The following is a 25,824-nucleotide window of genomic DNA, read 5'->3' as shown; positions in this document are numbered from 1 at the left end:
TCTTCTCCTGGGAGACCTTCTCTGATCCCTATCCAGAGTACTATGTATCCCGCCACCATAATTATCTATATTATAGCCCTTTTACGTCCTCAGAACGCAGCATCACCTGTGACTGTCTCTCCAATGGAATGTTAGCTCCCTAAGGGAAGGTGCTTTGCGGGTCTCATTCACCACTGCATCCTCAGTGTCTAGTACAAAGCTTGGCACATATTTCAAAAAATAAGTGTACTAAAAGTAAAGTAATGAGAGTTAGGAAGTAACATTCTAGAATTCAGGATTTTGGAGGGGGAACCCTCGGAGTGAAGACAAGGTCCAGGATGTAGAATAGCAGTGAACTGCTGAAAGGAATTAAGGAGATTTAAAGAACTGACATTAAGATGGGGGGTAGATTACCCACATTTTTACCAAAGTCAAAAACTACTCTATCCCTCGATCTGAGCATTATCTCTAGTTAATGCTTCCAATTCTCTTAGTAGCTTATATTTAATACACCTTTTCAAAAATCTCTTTAGACTTCCAGTTGTTTATCCCTCCTCCTGTTTCTTCACCCAGTTCATCAAACTCTTCTTGCTTCCTTCTCCACTTGCTCCATTTGCTTCCTTCTCCAGCTTGCTTCCTACATCAATGCCCGTTTTTCCCCTCTATCTACAGTACTTCTCAAACATGAATCTAAGAATCATCTGAGATAGTTTAAAATTTAAGCATAATCCTTGGGCCCCATCCTTCGGATTCAGCAGGTCTAAGGGGGAGGTGCAGGAATCTGGACTTTAACAAACACTCTCAGAAGATCTGGATACCAATGATCCAAAGAAGAAACAAACACTGGTCTGGAGGAAGAAATGCCCTTTTAACTATCCAAGTAGGATCCCTCCACCTGTGCTCCATGGTCCATTCTTTTCCATCCCCTCAGAGATCTTACTTTATTGTCCTCGCTCTTCTTAAGTCCTGACAGCCAAAACAAGTTTTTTTTAAACAAAGTACACCTGACTCATGTCATCCCCTTGCTTAAAATCCACCTACAGCTGTGGTTCTCAACTTCGAATATCCTTGAATTCAAATGTGTTCTATGCATTATCTGCAAACTACTGTTTTCCAAAATGTATTCTGAGAGATGTAAGACATATCTGAGAGATATATTTGCTTGCAAGTTTTAAAAAACTATGTATTTTGTACAGAAAACGCTAAAAATATTTATATAGCTGTTTTTATAACTATGATAATCTGCTGTTAAGAAATCATGTACCATACACACACAAAAAGCCAAGAAGTCAGAGAAAAGACTACCTGTTGCTCAAATATATAATGTTGCATCTGTACTAATATATATGCAGCATTTACTCAATTGAAAAAGGTCATCCATTCCATGTTGAATGGTCTACATCATGTATCTTACAGTCGCGGTTATAATAACTTTAATAACATACCGTTATCATATTACTCTAAGTTCATTGTGTAATAAATATCTATACTACATAAATGCATTCTTCTGGACTTGTGTCTGAAAAGAAATCCTTTATGAGGTCATTATAACTAAATCCAACTGCACATTTCAATTCCTAAACCCTTTTTGTTGCTCTGTCAAATCATTAAAATATTCTATGGTTAAATAATTTGGAGAACCAACTTGGGTAAACAATGTACCTTCCATATAGGTACATTACTCTTTTTTCAATGTAGATGCTGTTGTATCTATACAAATTTTACTAAAAACACTGCCACATGGTAACTTTGTCATTACAGATTTTCCCAGTCAGTCGATTGTAAAGCACCAGCTACTCTCATGTGGGGAGATTTCTTTTTTTTTTTTTTTTTTTACAATAAAAAGGATCCTCATACTCAAAAAATATTACAAATCATCATTCTACAGAATAAAGTCCAAATTGCTTAATAGGATACACAACAAATACCTTCTATGGCCTAGATTTACAAGCACATCTCTTTCGCAAATTTTGTAATTTCTCCTAGTATCCTATAGTTAAATCCTAATTTGCTCTTTATTTGTCATAATAATGAGTGAAGAATATTTTAAGTTCTTGGAATTAAGAGGTTACTTTAGATATTAAATAATTCCACTACTTAATTTTATAGAGAAGGACATCATCTTTTTGTATGCCATTTGTTTACTGATACTTTTATCTGTACTATTTTTTTAATAACTTAAGACCAACAGAGAATGTAAAATTTCCCAATAATCCTCTAACAACTTTGAAAAAGTGAGTTTCAATGTGATTCCCCTTGTCCATTTCCTCCATCTTCTGGCAGGAATGGTAAACTCAAGAGTTGCACACATTTCTAAATAAATTTACCTTTCTAATTAAGAATAGGAGGCCAATAACTCACTCTTCTACAGACATGATGCAGATTTGTTACTACAGGTTCACCTGGAAGAACCTCAGGAATTGAAAACAAGGGTTACTCAAGTTTCTGGAGTTCAGCCCTTTACCACATAAATGAAATCCCCATGATGACGATGACAGCAGCTAACAACAGTTATTGACTCTGTGTTCTGCCCTGTGTTAAGCACTTTATATCACTATCTCCTCTGGTTTTTCAGACCACCCTATAAGTAAGGTAGGTGCAATCATTGTCTTCATTTAATAGTTAATAAAACGAGGCTCTGACAAGTTAAGTAATTGTCGAGGTCCCACAAGTAAACTTTTTAAGGTATTACCACCTTCAAAGTTAGGGCAGGTCTCCCTCCCTCCCTTCTGCATGCAATGACCCTATTGGACATCCTGGGCCCTCTAGGTGGTCCGGTAGGGGAGAGGCTGTGCCGCTGGGGCCCCCACTCACGTTCAGCAGCCGGTTCCCAGGACTCTCCTTGTCCTTGTCTTTGGGCAGATGCCTGGTCTTGCTTTGCTCCTGCAAGTTACGGGCCGAAGAAACCCCCGACCCTCTGTTTTGGCTGATGTGGAGACTCTTCTGAAGTACAGGGGCTGTGAAGAGGGAATGGACACGCCCATTGCGGTTATCAGTTGCGTTGGAAGCCATGGCCATCTCTTGGGGCAGCTCCATCCCTCCATCATCTGCCGACGGATCTGTGCTTAACCGACGGCCTGCTACTGCGCAGGCGCAGCCCTTCCCCCACAACCCCCACCCCGCGCATGCGTACCGCACAGCGTGACCCGCACCTTTAGGCCTGGCTCATGCCCCCAGCTGGTTAGGGGGCCGTGGGAGCTTAGCGAGCATAGAAGGTCAGCTTCAAGCGCTTGCCCAGGCCATTTCGGGCTCTCATAGAAGGAAGTCAGAGCATGCTGGTGGACAGCAAGTCTCCTCAGCACAGTGACCGGACAAGAAAGTTCGCTTTCTTGTGTGCCCTCTTCTCCCTGTACCAGTTTTTGGGAGGTTTATAGTATGAGTTATCACTTCCTTACAATATCCCCTGTGCTCCAGATGTTTTGTTTCCAACATTCTACTTGGACATCTATACTTGACTGTCACATAGACTCATAACACAACACATTAATATACATCATCCCTTCCAGACCTCTAGTATGTTCCAAACTCATTTAATGTAGCAATGTCATATCTACAAAAGCTTAAAACTTCAGATACATTTTTGAATTCTAACCCCATTTGAACCCTACTCTTTCTCTTTATGGCACTTAGTTTCGGGACATCTCTCTCTCACACACACACACACACACACACACACACACACACACACACACACACACGACTGAAATGGTTTACTCATGAGTCTCCCCGCCTGCTGTCATCCACTGCTTTACCTTTAAACTTTTTTTTTTTTTAACAGGACTTTATTTGGGAACAGTGTGTATTTCCAGGACTTTTTTCCAAGTCAAGTTGTTGTCCTTTCAGTCTTAGTTGTAGAGGGCGCAGCTCAGCTCCAGGTCCAGTTGCCGTTGCTAGTTGCAGGGGGCAGAGCCCACCATTCCTTGTGGGACTCGAGGAATTGAACTGGCATCCTTGTGGTTGAGACCCCACTGGCCAATGTGGGAATAGAACCAGCAATCTTTGGAGTTAGGAGCATGGAGGGCTAACCACCTGAGCCACCAAGCTGGCCCCCTTTAAAATTTTTTTAAATGCAGTTTACTTTTAAAACAAACAAAACCCAAAACTTCAGAGCTTCTTTATTGGCTATAAATCTGAATTCTTTTATATGGGAACCAAGTGCCTCCAAAATGCACTCTGTGCTACCACAGGATCATTATTTATTGCTCTTCTATTTAGAAACTATTTTTCTTTTATTCAAGGGCCAGCTCAAAGTTCAGCTTTCAGTTAAATCTTATAACCACAAACACATATCCCAAATGCAGAATTAACTGCTATCTCCAAGCTACTAGTCTATCTCATTAGTAGGCTCACACCATTTCAATTGGTTGTCAATTTCAAGAGTTCTTTCGGGGCAGGAACCTGACACTCACCTTGCACTCTTCAGGGCATGTGGCACAATAGCCCAAGGCCCTTGATTCAAGATTGTTGTCAATTTTGAGTCTCTGCTGTGTTGTTTAATCACTGTGCCAATGAGACTTGCTGCCTGCCAGCACACTCTGACCTCCTTACGGAAGTGTGTGATGCAATATAAAATATCTAACCTAAATCTAATCAAACCTCTAGACCTATCCTCCAGTCTACAGGAAATTCAGCAGACAGGAACAAATTGAATGATGCTATTAGGGGAAAAAACAAAAAACAAATACAGAATGTAGGTGGGACATTCTAAAACAAAACTGGACTCTTCAAAAAAAACTGTCATGGGGAAATACAGAATGGTACGATCACTCTAGAAAATAGTTTGGCAGTTTCTTAAAAAACTAAATGTGACTACCATATTACCCAGAAATTGCATTCCTGAGCATTTATCCCAGAGAAATAAAAACTATACACAAATAAATGCTCGTAGCAGCTTTATTCATAATAGCCAAAAAGTGGAATCAGCTCAGATGTCCTTCCATAGGTACATGGTTAAACAAACTGCAGTACATATATTCCTTGGAATACGACTTAGCAATGAAGGGAATGAACTATCGATACACATGGCTTGGATAAATCTCCAGGGAATTATGCTGAGCAGAAAAGGCTACTCCCCAAAGATTTCATACTATATGATTCAATTTATAGTGCTTTCCTAGATTCTTCAACTCATACCTATCTATGTCTTCTGAGTAGATTATGAGTGTGGGAACAGAGCCAGGAGTAGTTTCCAGGCTCTGTCCCTCACATGGAAAGTTGCTCACTCAGGTAGTAAATGGCCATCAACTGTGATTGGATGGCCATCAGCTGTGGCTAGTCGGCCGTCAGCTGTAACCAGTGAGCCATTGGCCACTAATATAACTGTCGTGGCTACGCTAGCAGAAAATGGGGGCTAACAAGAAAATGGTGGCCAGCAAGTGTGGTTTGCAGTTAGCATGGCGGATTGCAGCTAGCAAGTGAGGTTGGTTGGCAGAGAAAAGTGGACAGCAGGTTGCGGATAGTATGGCTCCTACTTCCTGTGTCTTCAACCCAGCCGCCAGCGAGAATATGGTGGTATGACTCCCCTATCTATGGTTCCGTGGATGTTCCTTTTTGGCCTCACCATATCCTGCATTATGTGGGGAGCGGGACCAGAGACCCTGCATGAGTCCCTGCATGACAATGAGCCTCTTAAAGGCAAGTACTATGTTTGATTCGTTTTTTTTCATATTTGCCCTCATGGACCTAGCAACTTGATCAAGAGCATCTATCGCAATCCAAGCTTTATTTTTCATAATAGATTACAAATGTTTTATGAAGGCCAAAGGTCCCAAATGCTGGCTAGTCTACAGGCTATATCACAATAACCTGGGATATCTTTTTCTAAAAGGTAGTTTTCCAAGTACCACCTCACATTATTGAATCTGAATCTCTGGGGATGGGGCCTAGAAACGTTTTCTTTTCTGCTTGGGGGGAGTGGGGAGATGCAGGTATTAATTACTGAATACTGTATTTTGCATCCTCCAAAAAACCAATAACAAAAATCCCACTGGGGTTCTTCTTTGTTGACAACTCAGAAACTCTAAGTATATTGCCCACACTTGATGCAAGAAAAAAAGTGAGAAAAAAGATGATTTTTGAGTCAATCAGGGAAACGTGTATTAGCAATGAACTTCCTCCAAGTTTCCCCCATCATCATGGCCAAAGGTTTTTTGATAGACACCACTGGGTTTTCCCTGATGAAAGATTTGTACAAGTCCACCAGCAGCTCAAGGATTATATACTTGCTGAGGTGACCTGGAGATTTGAAGTCCAGGTCATACTTTCCAGGTCTGAAGAATGCAGAGGCAATGATGCCCATGCCAGTTACAAGTTATCAAGTAGCCAACTTCCAACTGCATTCCATAGCAGTTCCTGAGCACTTTTATTCTCTAAAATGTTGGGAGAACTCCTTTCAACCCTGTTAACTTTCTATTGTAGCCACAAATTACAAATTTAGCAGCTTAAACAACATACATTTGCTATTTGTATGTCAGTTCTGCATGTAGAAGTCTGACATGAGTCTTGCCAAACTAAAATCAAGGTGTCAGCAGGGCTGAATTCCTTTTTGGAGTTTCTAGGGGAGGATCTGTTTCCTTGCTTATCTGGGGTGTTGACAAATTCAGTTCCTTACAGATGTGGGACAGGGCCCATCTCCGTTTCCTTGCTGAGTGTCAGCCAAGGGCTGTTCTCTGCTTCTAGAGGTCACCCACATTCCTTGGCTTGTGGCCCCCTCCTCCTCCTTCAAAGCCAGCAGCATGACAACTCTGACCCTTCTTCCATGATCATATGACTATGGAACTTTCTCTGCTTTTAAGGACTCATGTGATGACACTGGGCCCACCCTGATAATACAGGATAATCTCCCCCATTTCAAGGTTCACTACCTAGATCACATCTGCAAAATCCCTTTTGTCATGCAAGGTTCAAGGACTGGAACAGGGACAGCTCTGGAAGACATTATTGAGCCCACCACAACCCTTCACGTTGGTTTTCTCATTTCTCCTTGAAGACATTGTTCAGGTGCAGTAAGTCTCAGCTCTAATGAGCCCATGGCTTCCCTGAAGTTTGCTAACAGGGAGGATCATGAACTCCTGCACTGCTAGCTTACTGCCAGCATAACCATTGCTGATCACAATGAAAGCTAGAACTGGCAGGATGCCAGCAGATTTACAATTCTATGACAGCAGGGGGATTCCCTTTTCAGCAACTCCAGTCTTAGAGATGGCAAGATATTCCTATGGCGCTCGTGCCAAATTTCAACCTACTCTCAGAGCCATCCATGTCCATCATAAATTTGTCCTCTTCTGCTTCACAACATTCAGGGCAGGCCCAATAGTTTCATTGATGTGCTTGAGAGCCTCTGAGACGCCTTTTCCAATTGTCTTGAGCTCCAATGTCTCACACCAGTTGAGGCACCATTTAATACAGCTCTAAAGATACCTTTTCCAGTGCAGGACTCACTTCAAGAGTAGGATTTCCTCAAAAGCCAATGGTCTCACTGACAAAGAGCTTGAAAATAGGCATGGTGAATTTCTTCTCATATTTCTTATGCAGAAAAAGAGGCAGAGGAAAGGGTTCTGCAGAGGTCAGTTGAGTGTTAGCTCAACAAGCTCACTGCCTTCTATTTCCCTGAGCCCTTGGCCTGCTCAGCTTCTCTTTTGCTACGCATTTTTTTAAAGCTCCCTAAATGATTCTGATGTGCAACTACACATGGGAACCACTGGTATAGGTTTTAAAGGGAAAGAAACGTTTTTCGGTTATAAAACTTTTCAAACAAAAAAGATGTATTTTCTTTTTATTAGCCATGAAGTAAAGCATTTTTTGAGCTAAATTACATTACATTATACTTATTACATAATATACAACCATTAAGCCACTTTCAAAAAAGACAAATTTTATATTTCAATTAATTCAGTAAGGAGATATCAAAAATAAATAATGAAGGTCCTTTTTTTCCCCCTTTCCCCATTCCCTAAATTTATGTTTAAACCTGATATATATTTTGTAACACTAAAGTTATGGTTTTTTCTGTATTAGTGTTTTTTAAGATAATGATTATAAATGCAACTAATTTGAGGAAAAAAAGGAAATAAATCCTTTCACCTACTGGTCTCTGGCTCATTATCTTCTTTGCCAATGAGATAATGCTACTGAGATTAACATGTGGGTTAATTTTGCAGATACAATTTTACCATTTTTTCCCATAATCTTGAGAAATTTTTCAGTATTAATCAAAAAATCAATTCTAAATACATCTGTACATATCTTATAAAAATACATTTTTAAAAAAATGGGAAAAATTCTAAATACTGGGTTATATTCCTCTGCAGGTGAGTTGGCATTATGAAGAGGCTTTGATTCCTTTATCTTTATCAGGATATTCTTCCACGTCAGAGGAGAACATCAACTCTGGGAGAGAAAATGAACAGATCACACTCAAAATGGTTTCCCAGTACCTCAAAAAGAGATTTTTAGTTTAGATATAAACAGTCCTTTAAAATGTTGATATAATGTACAATAATAGAAAGCCCTCAAGTACAAGTAAATCTTGATAGTGAAATCTAATTTTAAAGGTGAACTAACAAAAAATGTACAAGTTCAATGTACAAGTACATTGAAATTTGAAAATTTCAAGTTTTAAATGTTTTGGTAACCCCTGAAAAATAAAGCATATATGCATATAATGGAGATAATATAAAAGCTCTTACCAGAAATGTAAGTCACTTAGAGAACCCAGGATCCTTAAACAGCTGAAAGTTCTAATTCTATAGTGATCATGATAACTTAAAATGGTGGTGAGGACACAGTAGAAGGACCTGGAACTAACAGGAGGTGTATGCCAGAATATCTTAAATGTGTTACCCCATTTAGTCACCATAAGGACCCCTATAAGTGAGGTATTACCACCCCCATTTTATATATACTTTTAATATAAAATGTTATATAATTCACATTAGAAATAAAATGTTATATAATTCACATGGCCCTAAAAGAGAGCAGGATTCTGTAAATATTTAGTAACGCATACTTTGTGATTTGTGAATACTACACAAGCCAGCTAGTGTAGTTTCAATCCCAACCACAGTATAGAATGTTATTAGTTGACATTTCTACATTTAAACTATTACTTAGCATATACACATAATTTATTAAAATACCAAGAAATATGAAAAAAGAAAACCTTAGGAACTGAATAAAATAAAGTCTTCTGATGTAAATATTAGATGAAAAATTCTTTGAATGACTAAAAACTGTACTGAGCACAAGAAAACAGCAAAATACATACACCCCAAGATTTGTAAAAATACTTTACATATATCAAAAGAAATAAATCAACAGGATATTTAGTGAAGCACCCTGAGAATGATGATACAGAAATTCATAAATGAAAATACACAAGAAGATTACATTTTTTGTCTTGGCTTTTACAAATGGCAATGTTGGGAAGATCCTCAATTCAAGACTTCTGAGACAGGTTGTAATTAGTTGATCAAATTGCAGTTAAATGCTCGGGATGTTTAACAAATCAAGAACATAATAATAACCAAGGTCCAGAAAATATCGTAGAGATTCAAGGGTGAAATTGTGGAACATCTGTCAAGGAAATAGAACCTACACTACAAACACCAAGAGTTCCTAAAGAAGTGCTAAAGGACTAGCAGTTTGTTAATACAACTCCTCTTCTTCAGGGGAGCCAAAAGGGGTCTGAGGGCTACAGATCGGTAATCTCACGTCACATTAGGCACACTAAAGGTAGGATTACTAAACACTTCATTCGACAGTGCAGGTTAAGAATTTGTATCAGTTAGAGGGGGAAGGAAGAATAATTCACTTTAACATGCATCTGACAGAGGCTACATAGATGAAGCATGATTTATTCCAAATTAAGAGATACTTTGATCTGAAGAAAACTAGGAAAAATGAAGAGCAGAGACTTTCTCTAAAATACTTGAAGGGAGGTATCCAAGAGAGGAAATACCTCCCAAATATGCACAAAGGCCACCGAAGGCCCTCAGTAAGTACTTCAAGACGCCAGCTCTCTTAGACATTCCTCCCTGTTTCTCTTGGCATTCAGTTTCACCACTTGATTGTTACTTTTCCTGTGTTATTTTATTTTTAAATATGTTTTTGTTACCACAATATTATCAGTTATATCCATTCAAAGAAAATTTCTAAAATCATTATAGAACATTTCATAGTATTCTTACACTATTTGTTCCTTAATACCTTCACTAAGATCCATGTCTGGCCTATAAGACAAAAAAAGCCAAGATAATCCAACCAGAAGGGCTACCACCAGATTCACCACGATCCAGGGCTGAAGAACCTGTTCCTCAATTCCTGCTGCCCTAAAAATACACAAAAATTCATTAGAAATGTCTTCATCTTGGTTCATGTACCCAAATATATCTATTTTAGGAATTTTAAAAATAAATAGCAGTCCTTACTTACAGAAATAACTACTAAAGCATGAAATAAAACATAATGCCCTATAAAATACACCATATACCATGTTTCCTCGAAAATAAGATCTAGCCGAACACTCAGCTCTAATGCGTCTTTTGGAGCAAAAATTAACATAAGACCCGGTATTATATTATATATTATATTATATCCAGTCTTATATTATATAATACAATAAGACCAGGTCTTATATTAATTTTTGCTCCAAAAGACGCATTAGAGCTGATTGTCCGGCTAGGTCTTATTATCAGGGAAACACAGTATGTATACCATGAGAACACAGGTGCAAAGGTTATTGAATTCCAAACAGATCTGCTTTGTACACTGATAAAAATGGAAATTTAGTGTTGCCAAATTTTTTTCCTAAGTTTCCCTTCCATCTACTACGGTGCTACTCTTCATGCAGTATCTTTCCTTTCTCTTTTTACCTCGTGCCTCTAGCCACTCTCTCAAAAAAGACTGCCCCTCTGAATTTTGTGAACTGGAATCTCGGCCATCCTGTTAGTTTCACGGTTGGCCACTGCTCTGCGGGAGTTGGCTGTCTCTAGTCTGCTCCTTCTAGCATTGCTTGGTTTTCCAACTCTATCCAAGCTACCCATTCACTTCACTATTCTGGGGCATCAGGCTCCCGATTGGGACTGAGGGTGCAGGGCTCCCTCATTCCCAGTTCACTGTGTAATGACATATCTTGAAACTAAAACTTAAGAGATTTAAAACATTTGTAAAAAGAAGACATTTCATTGAAAACGCAAGTGTTTGTAACAATAGATATCCATTAACCAATGGAATAGGTATTTTCTTACCACAATTTTGGAAACAAAAACAGAACCCTCATTATTATTTATAGATGAAAACACATAAAAGAGCAGAAGGATAAGAATAGTAACATTACTCCCATTGTCGCTGTTATTACCATCAACAATTGCTAATGCTATTGTCAATCTTACCAGAGGCTACCATTAACAGAAGAAGGTGTGTAAAGGTGGATTCTGTCACTTGTCATTTGCTGACTCAGAGATAGTATAAGAGCAGTAAAGTACACTGAGAAAAAGACAAATGAAATTACCAATAATGTATCTTTAACAGCTTGGTTTATTTTTAATTTATAGATTAAGGTAAAAATAATCTCTACTTTGGGAAATGATAATATAAAAGAAATTCATTTGATAAATTTCATTAGGTTGGACAGCTTTATATTATTTTTCAAGAATACAGGTACAGAAGGGTCTTTTGAGATGCTCACTATTTAATCACTAACACTGACAAGAATCTAGAAGATCATTTAAGAAATTATCTGACTTATTCAAGGTCCCAAAACCAGTTTCATTAATATTTTCATAACTGATATAAAATAGTATTTGTTACTGAAATGTCATACTAGCTCTATCTATTTAACATCAAGTAGAAAATACAAAAGCTAAATATTAAGTAACCTAGAACAAAATTAAACTTTTAAAAGTTACTTAGATCAACTTAGATCAATTATTGAAAAATAATTCTATCAAAATTATGCCTACCATTATAAATTCCACTGAACATCTGTAAGTAATGTTCATAAGCAGCAATAATATAAAATCTTTTAAAGATAAAATTATAACTTTCCTTGTTCAAAATTACAATGTAACTCAAGTATGAAACAGTTATCTAATTAAACTATTTACTCACAGAAAGATGCTAAAGCTGTTGGATCCAGGGCAAGAAAATTTCGGATTGCTACTGATGTTTTAGCAAAGTCAATCCTAGAAAAATACAAAAGCCTCTTGTCACAGTGCAGCTCTAAACTTCTTACAAAACTGGACTCTTGGGCAATCCAGTCGGGACCCCTTCTCATTCCGAGAGCTGCGACTCTTTACTCTTTACTTTTAATAAACTATCCTCTTTTACAACTCCTTGCCTCTCCTTGGTCCATGCTTCCATTCTTCGGTTTCACGAGACATGATCCCGGCACAAAGAAAATTTTCTACATCATTTGGGGGCTCGTCCGGGATTGAAGGAGAGGTAAATATTATCTGTGCCTTTCTACTTGCCCACCTATGGGCCTTCCTCATTTTTTATCTCTTTCTCCTGTCACACAAGAAAACAAACAAACAAAAACAAAAAACTGTACTCTCTTGATTCTAGTTTTTTCCTTCTCTATTCTAATGCTACATGTATCGTCTAGCGCTACATGTATCGTCTAGCTACAGTTTACACTTAACATACATGAAAGAATATCTTATTTACACAGTTCCACATAAAACTTTTAACTACAAGCCTATTTCAGTCAATACTCCTTTGGAGTTAAGACATTCTGAAGAAACAAATTTGATCTGCGAAATTTCATTAGATTCTACCTTTCTCAATTATCCATATCATTAGGCTATAAGTTGTTGTTTTTCTTAATGGGTTGAACTGTATTCCCAAAAAGATATGTTGAACTTCTAATCCCTGGTACCTGTAAATGTGACCTTATTTAGAAATAGGGTCTTTGCAGGTGTGATCAAGTTAAGAAGAGGCCATTAGAATGGGTTATAATCCGATATGACTGGTGTCCTCATAAGAAGAGAAGAAACACAGGCAGAGACACACAGGGAAAACTGCCATGTGACAAAAAAGGCAGAGATTGGAGTGATGATTCTACAAACCAAGTAATGTCAAGGACTGCCAGTGACAAATGGAAGCTAGGAGAGAGGCAGGGAACAGACTCTCTCGGAGAACCTTGTGAACAACATGATTTCAGACTTCTAGACCAAGTAATGTCAAGGACTGCCAGTGACAAATGGAAGCTAGGAGAGAGGCAGGGAACAGACTCTCTCGGAGAACCTTGCGAACAACATGATTTCAGACTTCTAGTATACAAAACTGTGACAGAATAAATTCCTGTTGTTTTAAGCCACCACCAGTTTATAGTACTTTGTTAAAGCAGCCCTAGGAAACCAATACAATACCCAGACTCTCACCTATACTTGATTCAGATAATTTGGAAGATGATACAGTGGTATCTCGGTCTTCGAACATCTCCGTTGACGAACATTTTGGTTTAAGAATGCCGTAAATTTTATGGATCGATGGTATCTTTAGATAGCAAAATTCACGCTAAATTTGCAGTTTTAGGGGTTGATTTTAAAGGTCTGGAACAGATTAATCCATTTCTATGGGGAAACCATGCCTTGGTTTTCAAACGTTTCAGAACTCGAACAGTATTCCGGAACGGATTATGTTCGAAAACTGAGGTACCACTGTATTCAGGACTTTTTGAGTTGATTATATCTAGCATAAATTTTTGGACTTAAGAGTTCATGCTGGAATGGGTTAAGACTTCTAGGTATTTTTTACTTCACAGTATTCTCATTCCCCCCTCCAAAAAGAACAGAAACAGACTGGCTTAAAAAAAAAGTCGGGCCAGCCCGGTGGCTCAGGTGGTTGGAGCGCCGTGCTCCTAACACCGAGGTCACCGGTTTGATTCAAACATGGGCCAGTGAGCTGCGCTCTCTACAGCCAAGATTGTGAACAACCTGGAGCTGGGCTGCTGTGAGCAGCCAGAGGTTGGCATGAGCAGGCTGCTGTGTGCTGCCGTGGGCTACTGTGAGCAGCCGACTGATTGCCTCAGCTGGGGAGAACACAAGGCTCATAATACCAGTATGGGCTGGGCCAGGGAGCTTTGTCCTGCACAACTAGACTGAGAAACAACGGCTGGAACTGAAGTGTGTGTATGGGGAGGGGGCGGGGGAAGGTGGAAGCAACAGAAAAAAAAAAGTAAAAATAATATTAATATCCTATAATTCTATTTTGAAAACTGTCATAGTGACACATTTTGCTCAACGTTTCCTCCTGAATAGAAGTTAGAGGGATCTTCAGTCACAATAGTCTTTCTTACCTGTCAAAAGCTGAAATTGTACTTAGAGCCAAGAGTAAGTAGAGAAGACTCTGGAATGGATACGCCAAGGTCTTGTATTGTTGCAGAAGGTTTGACAAGTTAGAAAGCTGATCTCCTGCTAGAACATATATCACAACAATATTCCACACAGCACAGCCAGCCAAGAAGCCATGAGAAAAGAGACCAACCATCCTGAATGGAAAAGAGTTTAATTATTAGTACGTGAATTACTAAAGTAAAAAGCTAAAGTATTTTTAAAGTCTTTTCACATATAAGAATAAAATTCAACATTTCACAGAAAGTAAAAACTAGTTTTTTCTTTTTACTATACTGAAGGCAGATGATTTAACTCAAATTGAATGTTTAGAAAAAATACCTACTCACCATTGAAAGTAATCAATTTTGTTAACAGTGTTGAACAAGCAACATTTTTTTTTTAAAGTTATGGAAAATTTGTTTTAAGAAAAGTCGAACAAAAGTAGCCACCTGAAAGCCCGGTGCACTGAAAGCGCAACATCTCTGGTGGTCCAAGAAGGCGTCATGTCCATCGACACATCTATGTTTTCTGTGGTCTTTATCAACTCTGCCCGATCAGTGGCATGGAATCGCCCTAAGAACACATTATCCCATTATTAACAACTAACCAGAGAGAACCCTGACAGTCTGGTTTTTTATTCATCCACACCTAAGAACCCTCAGACAGAGACTTTGCTGTTTTTCCAAAAGTTCTCCCTGATTCAGTCCCTATTTCAAAAGGTTCTTTTCTTTTGGTTGTTTAAACATACTACTTTTCTTATCTTTAGGGAAAACAAACAATGTCCACGCACTTTCTTCTCAACCCAAAACAAATGTTAAAGTAATAGTTTTAGAAATCGTATGTTTAATGAAATACAACAATGAACTTCCAACTAAGAAAAAAAGTCACAGACCTTTAACATGACAAAGTGTAAAATATTCTAATTTAGAGACTTCAGAAGTATTAAAGTTTAAATGTCAATACTATAAAGGTAAGTCAATATTTGAAAACACTTTAAATTTCTTAGGAAAAGATGCCAATGTGCCAATGTGTGTAGCATGGCACTCTGTAATGAGAGAAAAGAAATGGACTGTTTCATAAACTTAAGAAGTTTCCTGTAAGTAACCATCAAGTGTCAGCTCTGCAATACTGTGTGAGCAGAGCTTTATCCTTTTACTGTTCACGAGGAGGCTCCTTCTCACAAATGGAACCTCGAGCAGCAGGAAAGGTTCCATTTCAATTATGCTTGCCATACTTGTACCTGGCTGTCAGGTATTTTGGAAGATGAAAGACAGAGATGCAACATCTAATTTTCCCTGAGAAAAGACAACTTCTGGGCTGACAACTGGTATTTTTTATGGTCAGTTATTCTAGTACGGAAGTTTCTGTGCTAAGGGAATGAAGAACAAAAATGCGGATTCAGTGACATTGCTTGAAAACAGACTGAAGTAAATGAAATGGCCACATGGTATATCAGTAAACACACTTAACTAGAAGTCATGAAATCTTAATGAGTCCCAGTTCTGCACTAACCAACTGTGAGACTCTGGATAAGTCAGTTAGCCACTCTGGATCACAGGTTTCTCACTGGCCAAGATCCCTTAGATGGCATATTACAGAACCAGAATTCTAAAACAACTTATGGAAAATCTAAATTGTAAATTTTAAGGACTAATCTTTATGTTTCAGAGGAGTTCTTCAGGCAGCATATTCATAGCATATCCATGGGAGGAGCATAAGATTATGATCATGGTTTCAGGAGGTTTTTCTTAAACAATACAAATGCAGCCTTGTAACCAGCACATGCTACACAACATCAGAACTATTTTCCAAAAGAATATATAGCTATAATGTTGAAAGTCATATTTAATATTGTAATACTATTATGTATGTTCTCCCATTTATTTTTAGTTAGAGGATTTATATCATTACCAGCCCCACCACCAACATTACTACCAACTGTAGAAAACTGGTAAAGTACACAAAGAATAAAGAAATGGGCGGAAGGTAGGGGTAGATTTTTTAAATTACCCATAATTCCATAACTCAGAAACAACCAGCATTAATATTTTGGCATATTTCCTTTCAGTCTTTTGTCCTATGCGTTCTATAGCTGACATCAAACTCTATGTGTGTGTGTTTATTTTTCATTAGACTCTTTCCATGAAATGTAAAATTCTCCCTAAACATTATTTTTAATGGTGCAGAAGATTTTATTGTATAGATATAGCATAACTGACTGAACTCATTCCCCTCCTCTTTTATATTCAGGTTATTTCCAGTTTTTCACTCTCATGAATAATAGTGTGATAATTAGCTTTGTGTATAAATTTTTGTCCATGTTTTTGTTTATTTCCTTAATTCAGATTTCCCGAAGTATAATTCCTAGATCAAAGGATATCCTTGTGTACTTCTTAAAGAGCTCATGTTCCAAAACAAGGAACTACTTACGGCTTTTTTCCACAAACACTTTGCCTACAGGCTGGCTAACGCCAGTGGGTACAGTGAATACAGATTGTTGTTCCGGATTACTTTGCTCATCAGTAATTATGTCTTCATCTTCTACTCCTAGCTCATTGGCATACTGCAATTCTGCTAGCTGGGTTTTCCTGCGATCAGAGAAAAGGTAAGAAAAATGGATGAGCATTGAATTTTTAAAGGTCCACATAAGGAGGTACCTGTAAGTATAATGAAAAGAGCCCTGGACTTTGAGTGGAGAAATTTGGATTTTACTCAAACAGATTGGTTATTAACTATTATGTGCAGCAAGTCACCTTATTTCTCTGGGCCTGTTTTCTCATCTGGACAATGAAGTGACTGAACTAGATTTGTAAGATCCTTCCCAGACTTAAACTTATATGATTCTATATAGATAATGATTATTATTTATAAGGTCATTTCCAAATATAAATAGTAGTAGTGTTATACAACTTCCAGTGTACTTCTTTACAGTATGTAATTCTATTTTACCTGACAATTCCCTATGCTAAAATACACATTTTTATTTATTGCTGAAATAATCATAATTTGAATCCTGTTAACTTAAGAAAATAAATTATAACAGCCTATTTTACTAATATTACCTTTAATTTTTAATTCTTTAATATGTAATTTTTTGCTACTTACATAAAATCTTCTATTTGTGTTCCTATTTTTTAGAGACAGCTCCTAAGAATTTTTATTTAAGTACAATATTTTACTTTTCTCAGAGGTTTACTCTTCAAATTCATCATCATATTTGTTTAACTGATATTTTTGTAATACTACTTATCCTAGGGATACACAACTACAAGTATTTAATAAGACTTAATCAGAAGCTATTATTTAGGAGCTCCAAATTAAGCATCAGAGTATCCCTAAAGAATACTTAAAAGAACAAATAAATTCTTACTTTGTTTTCCTTCGAGGTTTTTGAATAACTGGCTCCTCAGCTGGCTCCACATCAATACCATTTTCATTTCGTAATACAGATGGACTAGATGTCTTCTGGGTGAAGGCAGTCTCTAATTCTGAAAAAAAATAAATAAAAAAGTAGATTAAAGTTTCGAATTACTATAATGTAAAAAGAAAAGTAATATACAAGACTTTTGTAATACAAGAGAACCTTAAAATTTTTAATTGGGCAAAATTTTTTTTACCATCTTACCAATTGTTAATTAAAAAAAAATTACACCTCTAAACACGCAACAAAATAATTGAAATTGCAATACCAAACAACATAGGAAAAAATTAAGCAATCCAAGAGACACACAAGGAAACAATGTGAAGACAGAAGCACAAAATGAAGTAACGCAGTCACAAGCCAAAGAACGCCAAGGACCACCAACAACCACCAGAAGCCAGAAGAGGCCAGAATGGATTCTTTTCTAGCGGCTTCGGAGGGAGCATGGCCCTGTGCACACCTTGATTTTGAACTTCTATCCTCCAAAACTGTCAGAGACTAATTCCTGTTGTTTTAAGTCACTCAGTTTGTGGTAATCTGTTCTGGCAGCCCTGGGAAATCAATGCAACAAAATTTACAAAATGGGATCCTCTGATACCGCCTATTTTATAACCTTTGTTTCTGATTCAACAACATATTACTGATGATTTTCCATGTCACTATTTCCCTTTAATAATCCTGTTAATGGGTACTTGGTTCTGTTAAATGGATAAAATGATTTATTTAGCCAGCACCACATTGCTAAATATTTGGTATTACCAATTTCTACTCTTATAAATAATGTTGTGGTTAACATCCTTTAATTACTGTAGCTATTGTAGTTATTTCTATACTTGTAAGTTCAAACAGCCTATAACAATTTACACTCCTATCAGCAGAGTATGAGTGTACCCATTTCTCATCAGCACTGCAGATTCTGTAATTTTTAAAAAGTACTGCCAGTTTGATAGGCAAACTAAATGATATAGTATTGTTGTGAATTGTGCCTGGGACATGGCAAGACTCAATAAATGTTGGCTGTTGCTTTATTATATTATTGTTAATACAGAATCTATCCTTTCTCCACTAATCTCAAATGTCTATTTTATCATATACTAAATTCTTATACACACCAAGATCTAAACTTTTTAATTTTAGTCCTGAATTTGTACCCCCTCCCTCATAATCTACACACATATGATTAAGAGACCCTCTAAAGTATTCTTGACTTAATCCAATGGAGTTACTTTAGTAATAAAAAGTTTAAGAAAGAAATAAAAAAGGAGTATGGGTAGGCAAAATGGGAACAGACAGGTTTTTAATCATACCCCCAAAATCGCAACTACTATCACAACCTAACCCTGGTTTCTTTAGATACCAAGAGGCAGCTTTGTCTTCTTCTGTCTCCTTTGAACAGGGGCTTCTGGATGCTCTACGGGTTCTTTATTTGGTGGCTCACTACCCTCAGATGGCCTACGAGTAGCAGTCTGTACAAAGCCTTCCAAAGAAGCACTTCCTACAAAAAAAAGCAGAGTGGAAAAAAATGGGATAACTTGAGCAGAACTCACCAAGTCTTAAAAAGATGAGAAAAGAGGGAGTTAGAATGTCTCCTATATAATAATCCTTTCTCCTACAGGACTGATCATACCCCAAATCTTGATTTCCTCCTCATCCGCACCTGTAACTGGGTTTTAAGTTGAGAAAACGAATGAGGGAACAAGGAAGAATGAGGAAGAAAAAAGGGAAGGGGAGGGGGCTGGGAAGAAGAACAAAAAAAGGGGATGAGGAGAATTTGCTTCAGAATTTTCAAAAAGGTGAAAACATTATGGAAACTATCACCACAGAGAACTCTCTTGTCTTATGCTTTAAGAATTATCAGCCTCTATATAGTTTAGTACTTCATTAATAAATTAACACATGATAAAGTCATCATGGATGAACTGGAGTTAGTCGATAATTTACAAATCTCTTCATTTGGTCATTCTTTTCAATCTTTCCCCTTATTAAGTCTTTGAACAGATTTCAAAACATTTTGGCAGATCTGAATTTTACTTGGCTACCTTCCCTTGCCCGTCTTCCTTACAAAAGAAGAAATATAAATGTATTAATAAACAAATTAAAAACATGCTTAACCTCATTAGTATCCAGATAAATGGAAACTAAAGTAAGTTACTTTTTGCCATCTAGATTGACAAAATAATTTCAAAGACTGATATTGTCCATTATTGTCCAGGATTTAGTGAATGTGACAATCAAACTCTGTTGGTGGCGATAAAATAACTAAAGCTTCCTTGAAGGCAATTTAGCAGAATCTATCATATTAATAATGCAGAGGTCCTTTGTGTAGCAATTTCATTGCTAGCAATCCATCCTATGGAAACACCTCTTCTTCCCCACCACCATTTCAGCAGAACTGCAAAATTATAGGATTGAAAAATTGGAAGTAACCTAAGTGAATGAGTTTAATAAAAACCTAGCAACATATCCCCTTTTTTTTGTCTAGAACACTCAATTTTTGTTTTCTTTTTTTTCAAAGAAGGAAGCGCCAGTAGCTGGGATAGAGCTGTACGTCTCCTCCCCCAAATCTGCCTTTATTGTACCCTCTATCTGTGGCCTTCCTATGTACATGTCTATATTTAGCTGAGTGTAATTTTAGAGCCTAGCATTTCAGTATCTTTGTGAATCTAAGTTTCTGTGCATCTATTTTCTTTTTGTTTTGTCTGTGTGTATGTCTTTTTCTTTCCCTTTGCATCCATTTCCATCTTTTTCTTTCTCTCTGTCTATTCCTCCATTTGTTAGGCAATGATAAGCCAACATAAGTTTCTGACCAGGTTTAAGGTATGATCAGCTACAAGCTTTAAGGAGCTCATCCAGCAGTGGTGGGCAGGACTGACTAGAGTGGAGGAAAGCTAGAAGCACAGAGCAATGTTGGAATCTACCCTTGATAGTTCAGGTGAGAAGAGGAAAGGAGCTAAATTACCTATAGTTGTGACAATGGAAATGAAAGGGGAAAAGAGACTAAAAGATACCATACAAGAAGCAAGCTTATGAGAAGCAGCAAGTAGAGTGAAGGGATCAGTTAGAGGTGTTCAACCTGAGTGACTGTAAGAGTAGGGGTTCCATTAACAGAAGTAAGTGAGAAGTAAAAACTGACTTATTGTGGAAGGTGATGAATTCTGAATGTGTGAGTTTGAGTTACAGACAGAACATCCAGGATTATTAGTGGATAACTAAAACAAAAAAGAGTTCATAGAACTTGCACATTATTGGAGCTATTTTTAATACCTAGATGATATGGCCCTGCATTCACACTCATGCTCTCATGCAGATAGTTCTAATTGAAATGAGAGATACAAGAACCTTCTGTCTCTAAATCCAGTATCCTGCTCAAGGGTCTGGAACCAATCATAACTTAAGACAATTTATGTTGTCTAAACATGAAAGACCTCAAAGCGTCCAAGAATGTAGTGGAAGGAAGAATATTGGAGGCATAACCCTTAATTTCATGAATCCTTCTAGACACTCTTGAGGCATTCCACTGCCTTGTCCATCACTGCCACCAGAAATCTCACTGCTTCAAAGTGACCTTGATTCCATCCTCAACACAGCACTGACTTTGGACTACTCCCTGATCTGTTCTATTTATGATGCCTAAGGTCCTGGAAAAACCTGTGATCCCACACAACAAAGAACAACTTCTTACCTAGCGTGGTTTTTGTTCTGGGCTTCTTCTTCTTAGGATGACTAAGTGGAGTATCATCTATAAAACAGAAAGATTTTATAGATGATAAAAATTCTAAAGGATGCCTAAAATTCAATGCAGGTAACAGTCAAAAGGGAAGACCCTTAATAGGGAAGACCTTCCCCTCTCTTCCCTGGGTCCAGCCAACATCTACACATGAGGGGAAGAAGGCCAGAAATTCACAAAGTCAAAAGATCCCCCATCGTGTGGTACCAGTAGCTCACTGCGGGTCAGTAATGCTAGAAACGGTGACACAGAAGGTGGGCTCACCAAATAGTTACCTGATCCACTACATTTCCCAGCCTCCTTGCACTTAGGTTGTGGTCAATAGGCTATGAGCAGAAGTGATCTGTGTCATTTGGGGGCCAAAACATTGAAGGAGCCAATGAGAAACCCTCCAGCTTTCTCTTCCTCCCCTGTGGCAACTGAGGAGGCCTCATGTAAGATGGCAGAAGCACAGGATGGAAGTAGCCTGAATCATTAGTGAAGAGGTAGGGAAAGGTACTTGCCTGGATTGTTTCCACAATGGACTTTGCACTAACCAGAAATAATAATATGTAATATTAAATCACTGAGATTTTGGGGTTAGTATAGCATTACCCAGTCTATCCTGATTAAATGAGATAAATGAAGATGCAGTGCCTAACACAGAACTATAAACTAGCCAAGAGTTATGATCTGAGTGACTCCATTCAGGGATGGGATGACGGCTTTTATATTTGTCAAATATCTACCATATAACGAGTGTTAAAAGTCAACCACCATTTTAACATGGCAGTCATAGGAAAGCATTATGATGAAAAGATATTATACTATTATAATTTATTTCATTCAGATTTAATTTTAAGAGAAACATTAAGGAATCTAACTTTTGAACATCAAATACTATTATTTACAAAGTTTTACATAACAGTGAACTAACTTACCTTGAATAGCACTTTACATGACACCGACCAAATTTAATCAGAACAAAGACAAAAGAAAAAACTATTAATTAGCAGGTTATTGTATTGTCAGACTGAAAACTGACTTACATCATTACAAATTTAAAATAAAATTAGCCTTCACACAAAGTCGGCTAGCTTACAAACTAGTTTATTATTTATAAATATAAATAATACCAATATTCTCTGAACCTACTTATACACATTCCCCATTGTCTATTAATAAGGTGGATTAAACAGATTAAGAATTCTTATTTTGCCTCGGATTAACATTAGCCTAAACTCTGAGGAAACTATCCTAGCAAACAAAAGGGAATCGGAATTCTGATAAACAAGACACTAAAATATTCAGAATGGATCAATTATCCTACCATATTGACATTCAGGCTTTGAAACAGAACATTTAATTATAACTGTTATCCTAATGCTGCAAGGATTTTTTCACCTTTAAACTGTTAAGAAGCTTTTTCCTAAAATTTTCAAGAAATCTTTTCTGAATTATTACAGTTTCGCAATGGTAGTCAATTTTTCATTTTATTCATTTTGCATTTTTAAATTAAATAATGAAATTACTGTAAATTATTTTTACCTTGGCACAGGTGGAAGGGCTCGTGGAGGACGCTACAGGGAAAAAAAGAATATTACTTGTAAGCAAAAGCCCAGAGCATCTTAACGTCTTATATTCCAAATCTTTTGATTACCCTGTTTTAAAGGGTAAAGCCAGGAGGTACTGATGAGAATCAAATGTAATATTTAAATTTGTTCTACCTATTCTAAATTTCATATAAAATTCCCTCCTTCCTGTGTTCCTTTTTATCTATAGGCCAGGTCCTGTTCTAAGCACTAAGAACAGATTAATGAACAAAACAGAGATACTGCTTTCATGGAACTTTACATTCCAGTGGTTAAATTTAGCCGATAACGTTAATATATGTATTAACAGTAATAAATGAGGGGGTGAGGCCTCCTACTTTAGTTAGAGAAAGTCTCTCTCGGACAACGGAGCTGAGAACTGAATAAGCAAGGAGCCAACATTTTTGGAATGGGAAGCAAATACAAAGGCCTTTAGGGGAGATTAGGCTTGGAGTGCTCCAGGTAAAAGAAGGCCAGTACGGCTGCAACAGTTACCAAGGAAAGGTAGGCAGAGGCCAGATTAATTAGGGTCTTGAAGACTGAGGAAAAGAATCTAGAATTTGTTTTAATTCAATAAGAAGCCAATGAAGGTTTTAAGCCACATAGTAACATACCTTTTAAAAATATCATTCTGAATACAGGATGAAGAATGCATTTTTGGACAGAAAGAATGAGGGGAAAACCCCCTTATAAATGTTGCTTTCCATGAATAAGGAAAGTTGTATTTGCGGTTTAGAGAGATTATAGTTAAGTAATCTGGAAACTTTCAAAATAAAATACTAGCAGAAACAGCTAGAAATCACTTTAATGTTCCAAGTATCTCATGCTGTTTGCAGAGAACATTGATTCAGAGAGTTAAATTTTAGACACTCGTTGTTTGTTCTGCAACTGTCCCATTCATTCAAACAGTGTACTAATACAAATGCTACAAGATGAGGACAAAGCAGGCTGTCTTAATACTATCCAGTACTCAAAATTACAACTGGAAAAGTACGATAATCACACGAAACCACTTTTGTTCTAAAGATGCAATGAATCACATTCTATCCAAGGCTCAGTTCACACAACTCCACATTTCAAAAGTCCCGCAAAAACGGAGCATCACCCATCCAACCACCCAACCTTTAAGCCCCTCAAAAATAGGACGGTTCGACTGGACACATAATCCTAAGAACTCAAAAGTAACTAAGGCTCGCTTACCACCTGCTTCTTTCCCATTCTTTCTAAAGTCCCCGGCGGCCGCCGGCTCCCGGACGCGCTCACACGCCCCTCAGCTCATACCGGCCGCGGCCGGCCGCGCGCGCAGGCGCAATGCGTCATCGGGCTGCGTCGCACAGGCCGCTCAGACCCGCAGCCTCCTCGGGCCACGGAGGGAATGAGAGGGCGTGCGGGTAGCTGGCCTGGCCTTTCCGGTCCGCCCCTGCGGTTAAGTGGGCAGGGGAGTCGGGGCTGAAGTGTCTGGGAGGAGAGACTCCAGCGGGCGTGGGGAAGCACTCAGTTTTCCCCAGGGTTTCCCAAGTGGTTGCAGTGATTTGTTCGAGAGACGTAAGAGAAGATCATGATTCAAAGTCTCCGCTGGCAAACAGCGATCTCTTTCCCGGGCGGCTAAACGTCCTCTGGGAGGAGCCAGTAAGCAGGGCCTCGTTGGCAGCCGAGAACCCGCAGGGGCCAGAGCGGCTGAGAAGTGATGCGTCGTCATGACAACGCGCAATGAGATCCCCGGAAACTTCCCGCCTGGCTCCTCGAGTTCGCGTCCTGGCCTTGGTACGAAGTTCCAGGCCCGCCCTAATCCAACCCTGTAAGCGCCGAAGGGGTAGAAGCGCGCACCCACTAGCTGGGCTCTCTCCTGATCCCTAGCGCCTAGGCTCCGGCCCCGCCCCAGGGGCAGCTGCTGCGTTAGAAAAACACCCCCCTCCCGGGCCACTCGTCTGGATCTACCCGCCCCGCACCGCTCACCAGATGGTTCTCCAGCCTAAGTCCGGAGTCGGCCCTCATGGCTGCCTCCCTGCAGGGCTTCTTTGGCACTACCGCCGCGGGCCTGAGCCTAGTTCCCCGCGACGCTGCAGCCTCCGGGACCTGCGGGAGGCGGGGGTTTCGCGGCTCCTGACTAGGCCGCCGCCCCCGACGGCGGATCTCCGCCCGCCTCTGCTCTGCCAAGCCAGACGTCCCAAAGCGTCAGACTTAGGGACGCACACATTTAGTACCAGGCCTAACGTTTTGGTTCGGATGGGGGTGTCTGTGCGTGCCCACGTGTGTGTGCTGTTAAAGGCAATTCTCAAATTTTCTCCAGTTGTTTACCCTCCATCACACAGCTGTGCAAATAAAGTTTGGGAAACCTCCTTCAAAGAAGCACAATATAAAATCAAATCCAGGCTCACATAAGTATCAAAAATGACTTAATTTTCGTTTTGTTTGGTTGGGATTTTTTTCCCTAGAAAGATAATATTCATGTTAAATTTTTAAAAACTGCAAATATTTTGAAGCACTCACTCTGTTTTATAGCTAAGAAAGAGTGGAGCGATGTTATGGATATGGAGAAAGAATGATGCAGAGGATAGATGCAAGGGCAGGAAGAGTGACTGGAAGTCTCAGACCGAGCAAAGAAAAGAAAAACGACGTTTTGGAATAACATTCTCATCTTGTGGTTTTCTCAAATATTGGTCTCTAGGACTAAAGTCCATTGAGTTTTCCTAATTTATGTGTAAGTGTAGATACTGGCTTTTGGAAAATTAATGATTGTTACAGCTCTGACCAGAAGAATAATTTTTCCTTGTAGCCTGATGTGTAAAA

The 25,824-nt window shown here is 38.5% G+C and overlaps 2 protein-coding genes across 3 annotated transcripts in view; both read right to left on the bottom strand.

The window, feature by feature from the left end:
- The window catches only part of C2CD6 (C2 calcium dependent domain containing 6), a 98,079-nt gene extending 95,042 nt beyond the window's left edge, over positions 1-3,037 (bottom strand). The window contains exon 1 of the mRNA XM_033111458.1: positions 2,794-3,037. Within this exon, the coding sequence (XP_032967349.1) occupies positions 2,794-3,015 (222 nt within the window). The 5' untranslated portion in view covers positions 3,016-3,037. The remainder of the gene's footprint in view (positions 1-2,793) is intronic.
- Positions 3,038-7,744: 4,707 nt separating this feature from the next.
- Positions 7,745-25,233, bottom strand: TMEM237 (transmembrane protein 237). 2 transcript variants are annotated; one of them, XM_033111398.1, is made up of 14 exons: positions 24,991-25,233; positions 24,235-24,454; positions 22,991-23,022; positions 22,384-22,394; positions 21,419-21,475; positions 19,094-19,231; positions 17,686-17,803; positions 16,746-16,903; positions 14,765-14,888; positions 14,279-14,470; positions 12,088-12,161; positions 11,370-11,463; positions 10,186-10,307; positions 7,745-8,367 (listed from the first exon to the last, which is right to left on the bottom strand). In XM_033111398.1, the coding sequence occupies exons 2-14, from the start codon at positions 24,250-24,252 to the stop codon at positions 8,300-8,302; spliced, it is 1,206 nt and encodes a 401-aa protein (XP_032967289.1). In that variant the 5' UTR covers positions 24,253-24,454; positions 24,991-25,233; the 3' UTR covers positions 7,745-8,299. The 2 variants fall into 2 exon arrangements, with proteins under 2 accessions (XP_032967289.1, XP_032967288.1); XM_033111397.1 differs by lacking the exon at positions 24,235-24,454 and having other exon boundaries at positions 7,746-8,367.
- Positions 25,234-25,824: the final 591 nt, after the last annotated feature.

The sequence above is a fragment of the Rhinolophus ferrumequinum genome, chromosome 8, assembly GCF_004115265.2.
Source record: "Rhinolophus ferrumequinum isolate MPI-CBG mRhiFer1 chromosome 8, mRhiFer1_v1.p, whole genome shotgun sequence".
NCBI classification, from domain to species: Eukaryota; Metazoa; Chordata; class Mammalia; order Chiroptera; family Rhinolophidae; genus Rhinolophus; species Rhinolophus ferrumequinum.
The sequence above is the reverse complement of the archived record's forward strand: the minus strand, read 5'-3'. Positions and strand labels throughout refer to the sequence as shown.

What these genes read in the sequence shown, in the direction of transcription:
- TMEM237 (XM_033111397.1), bottom strand. Translation starts at nt 25,029, where the DNA reads ATGAGGGCCGACTCCGGACTTAGGCTGGAGAACCATCTG. An exon ending in AGTGTTTGTGGAAAAAAGCC is followed by an intron (nt 14,889 to 16,745) that starts GTAAGTAGTTCC and finishes ATGTGTTCTTAG; the next exon opens with GGCGATTCCATGCCACTGAT. An exon ending in AACAGCTTTAGCATCTTTCT is followed by an intron (nt 11,464 to 12,087) that starts GTGAGTAAATAG and finishes TCTTTTTCTCAG; the next exon opens with TGTACTTTACTGCTCTTATA.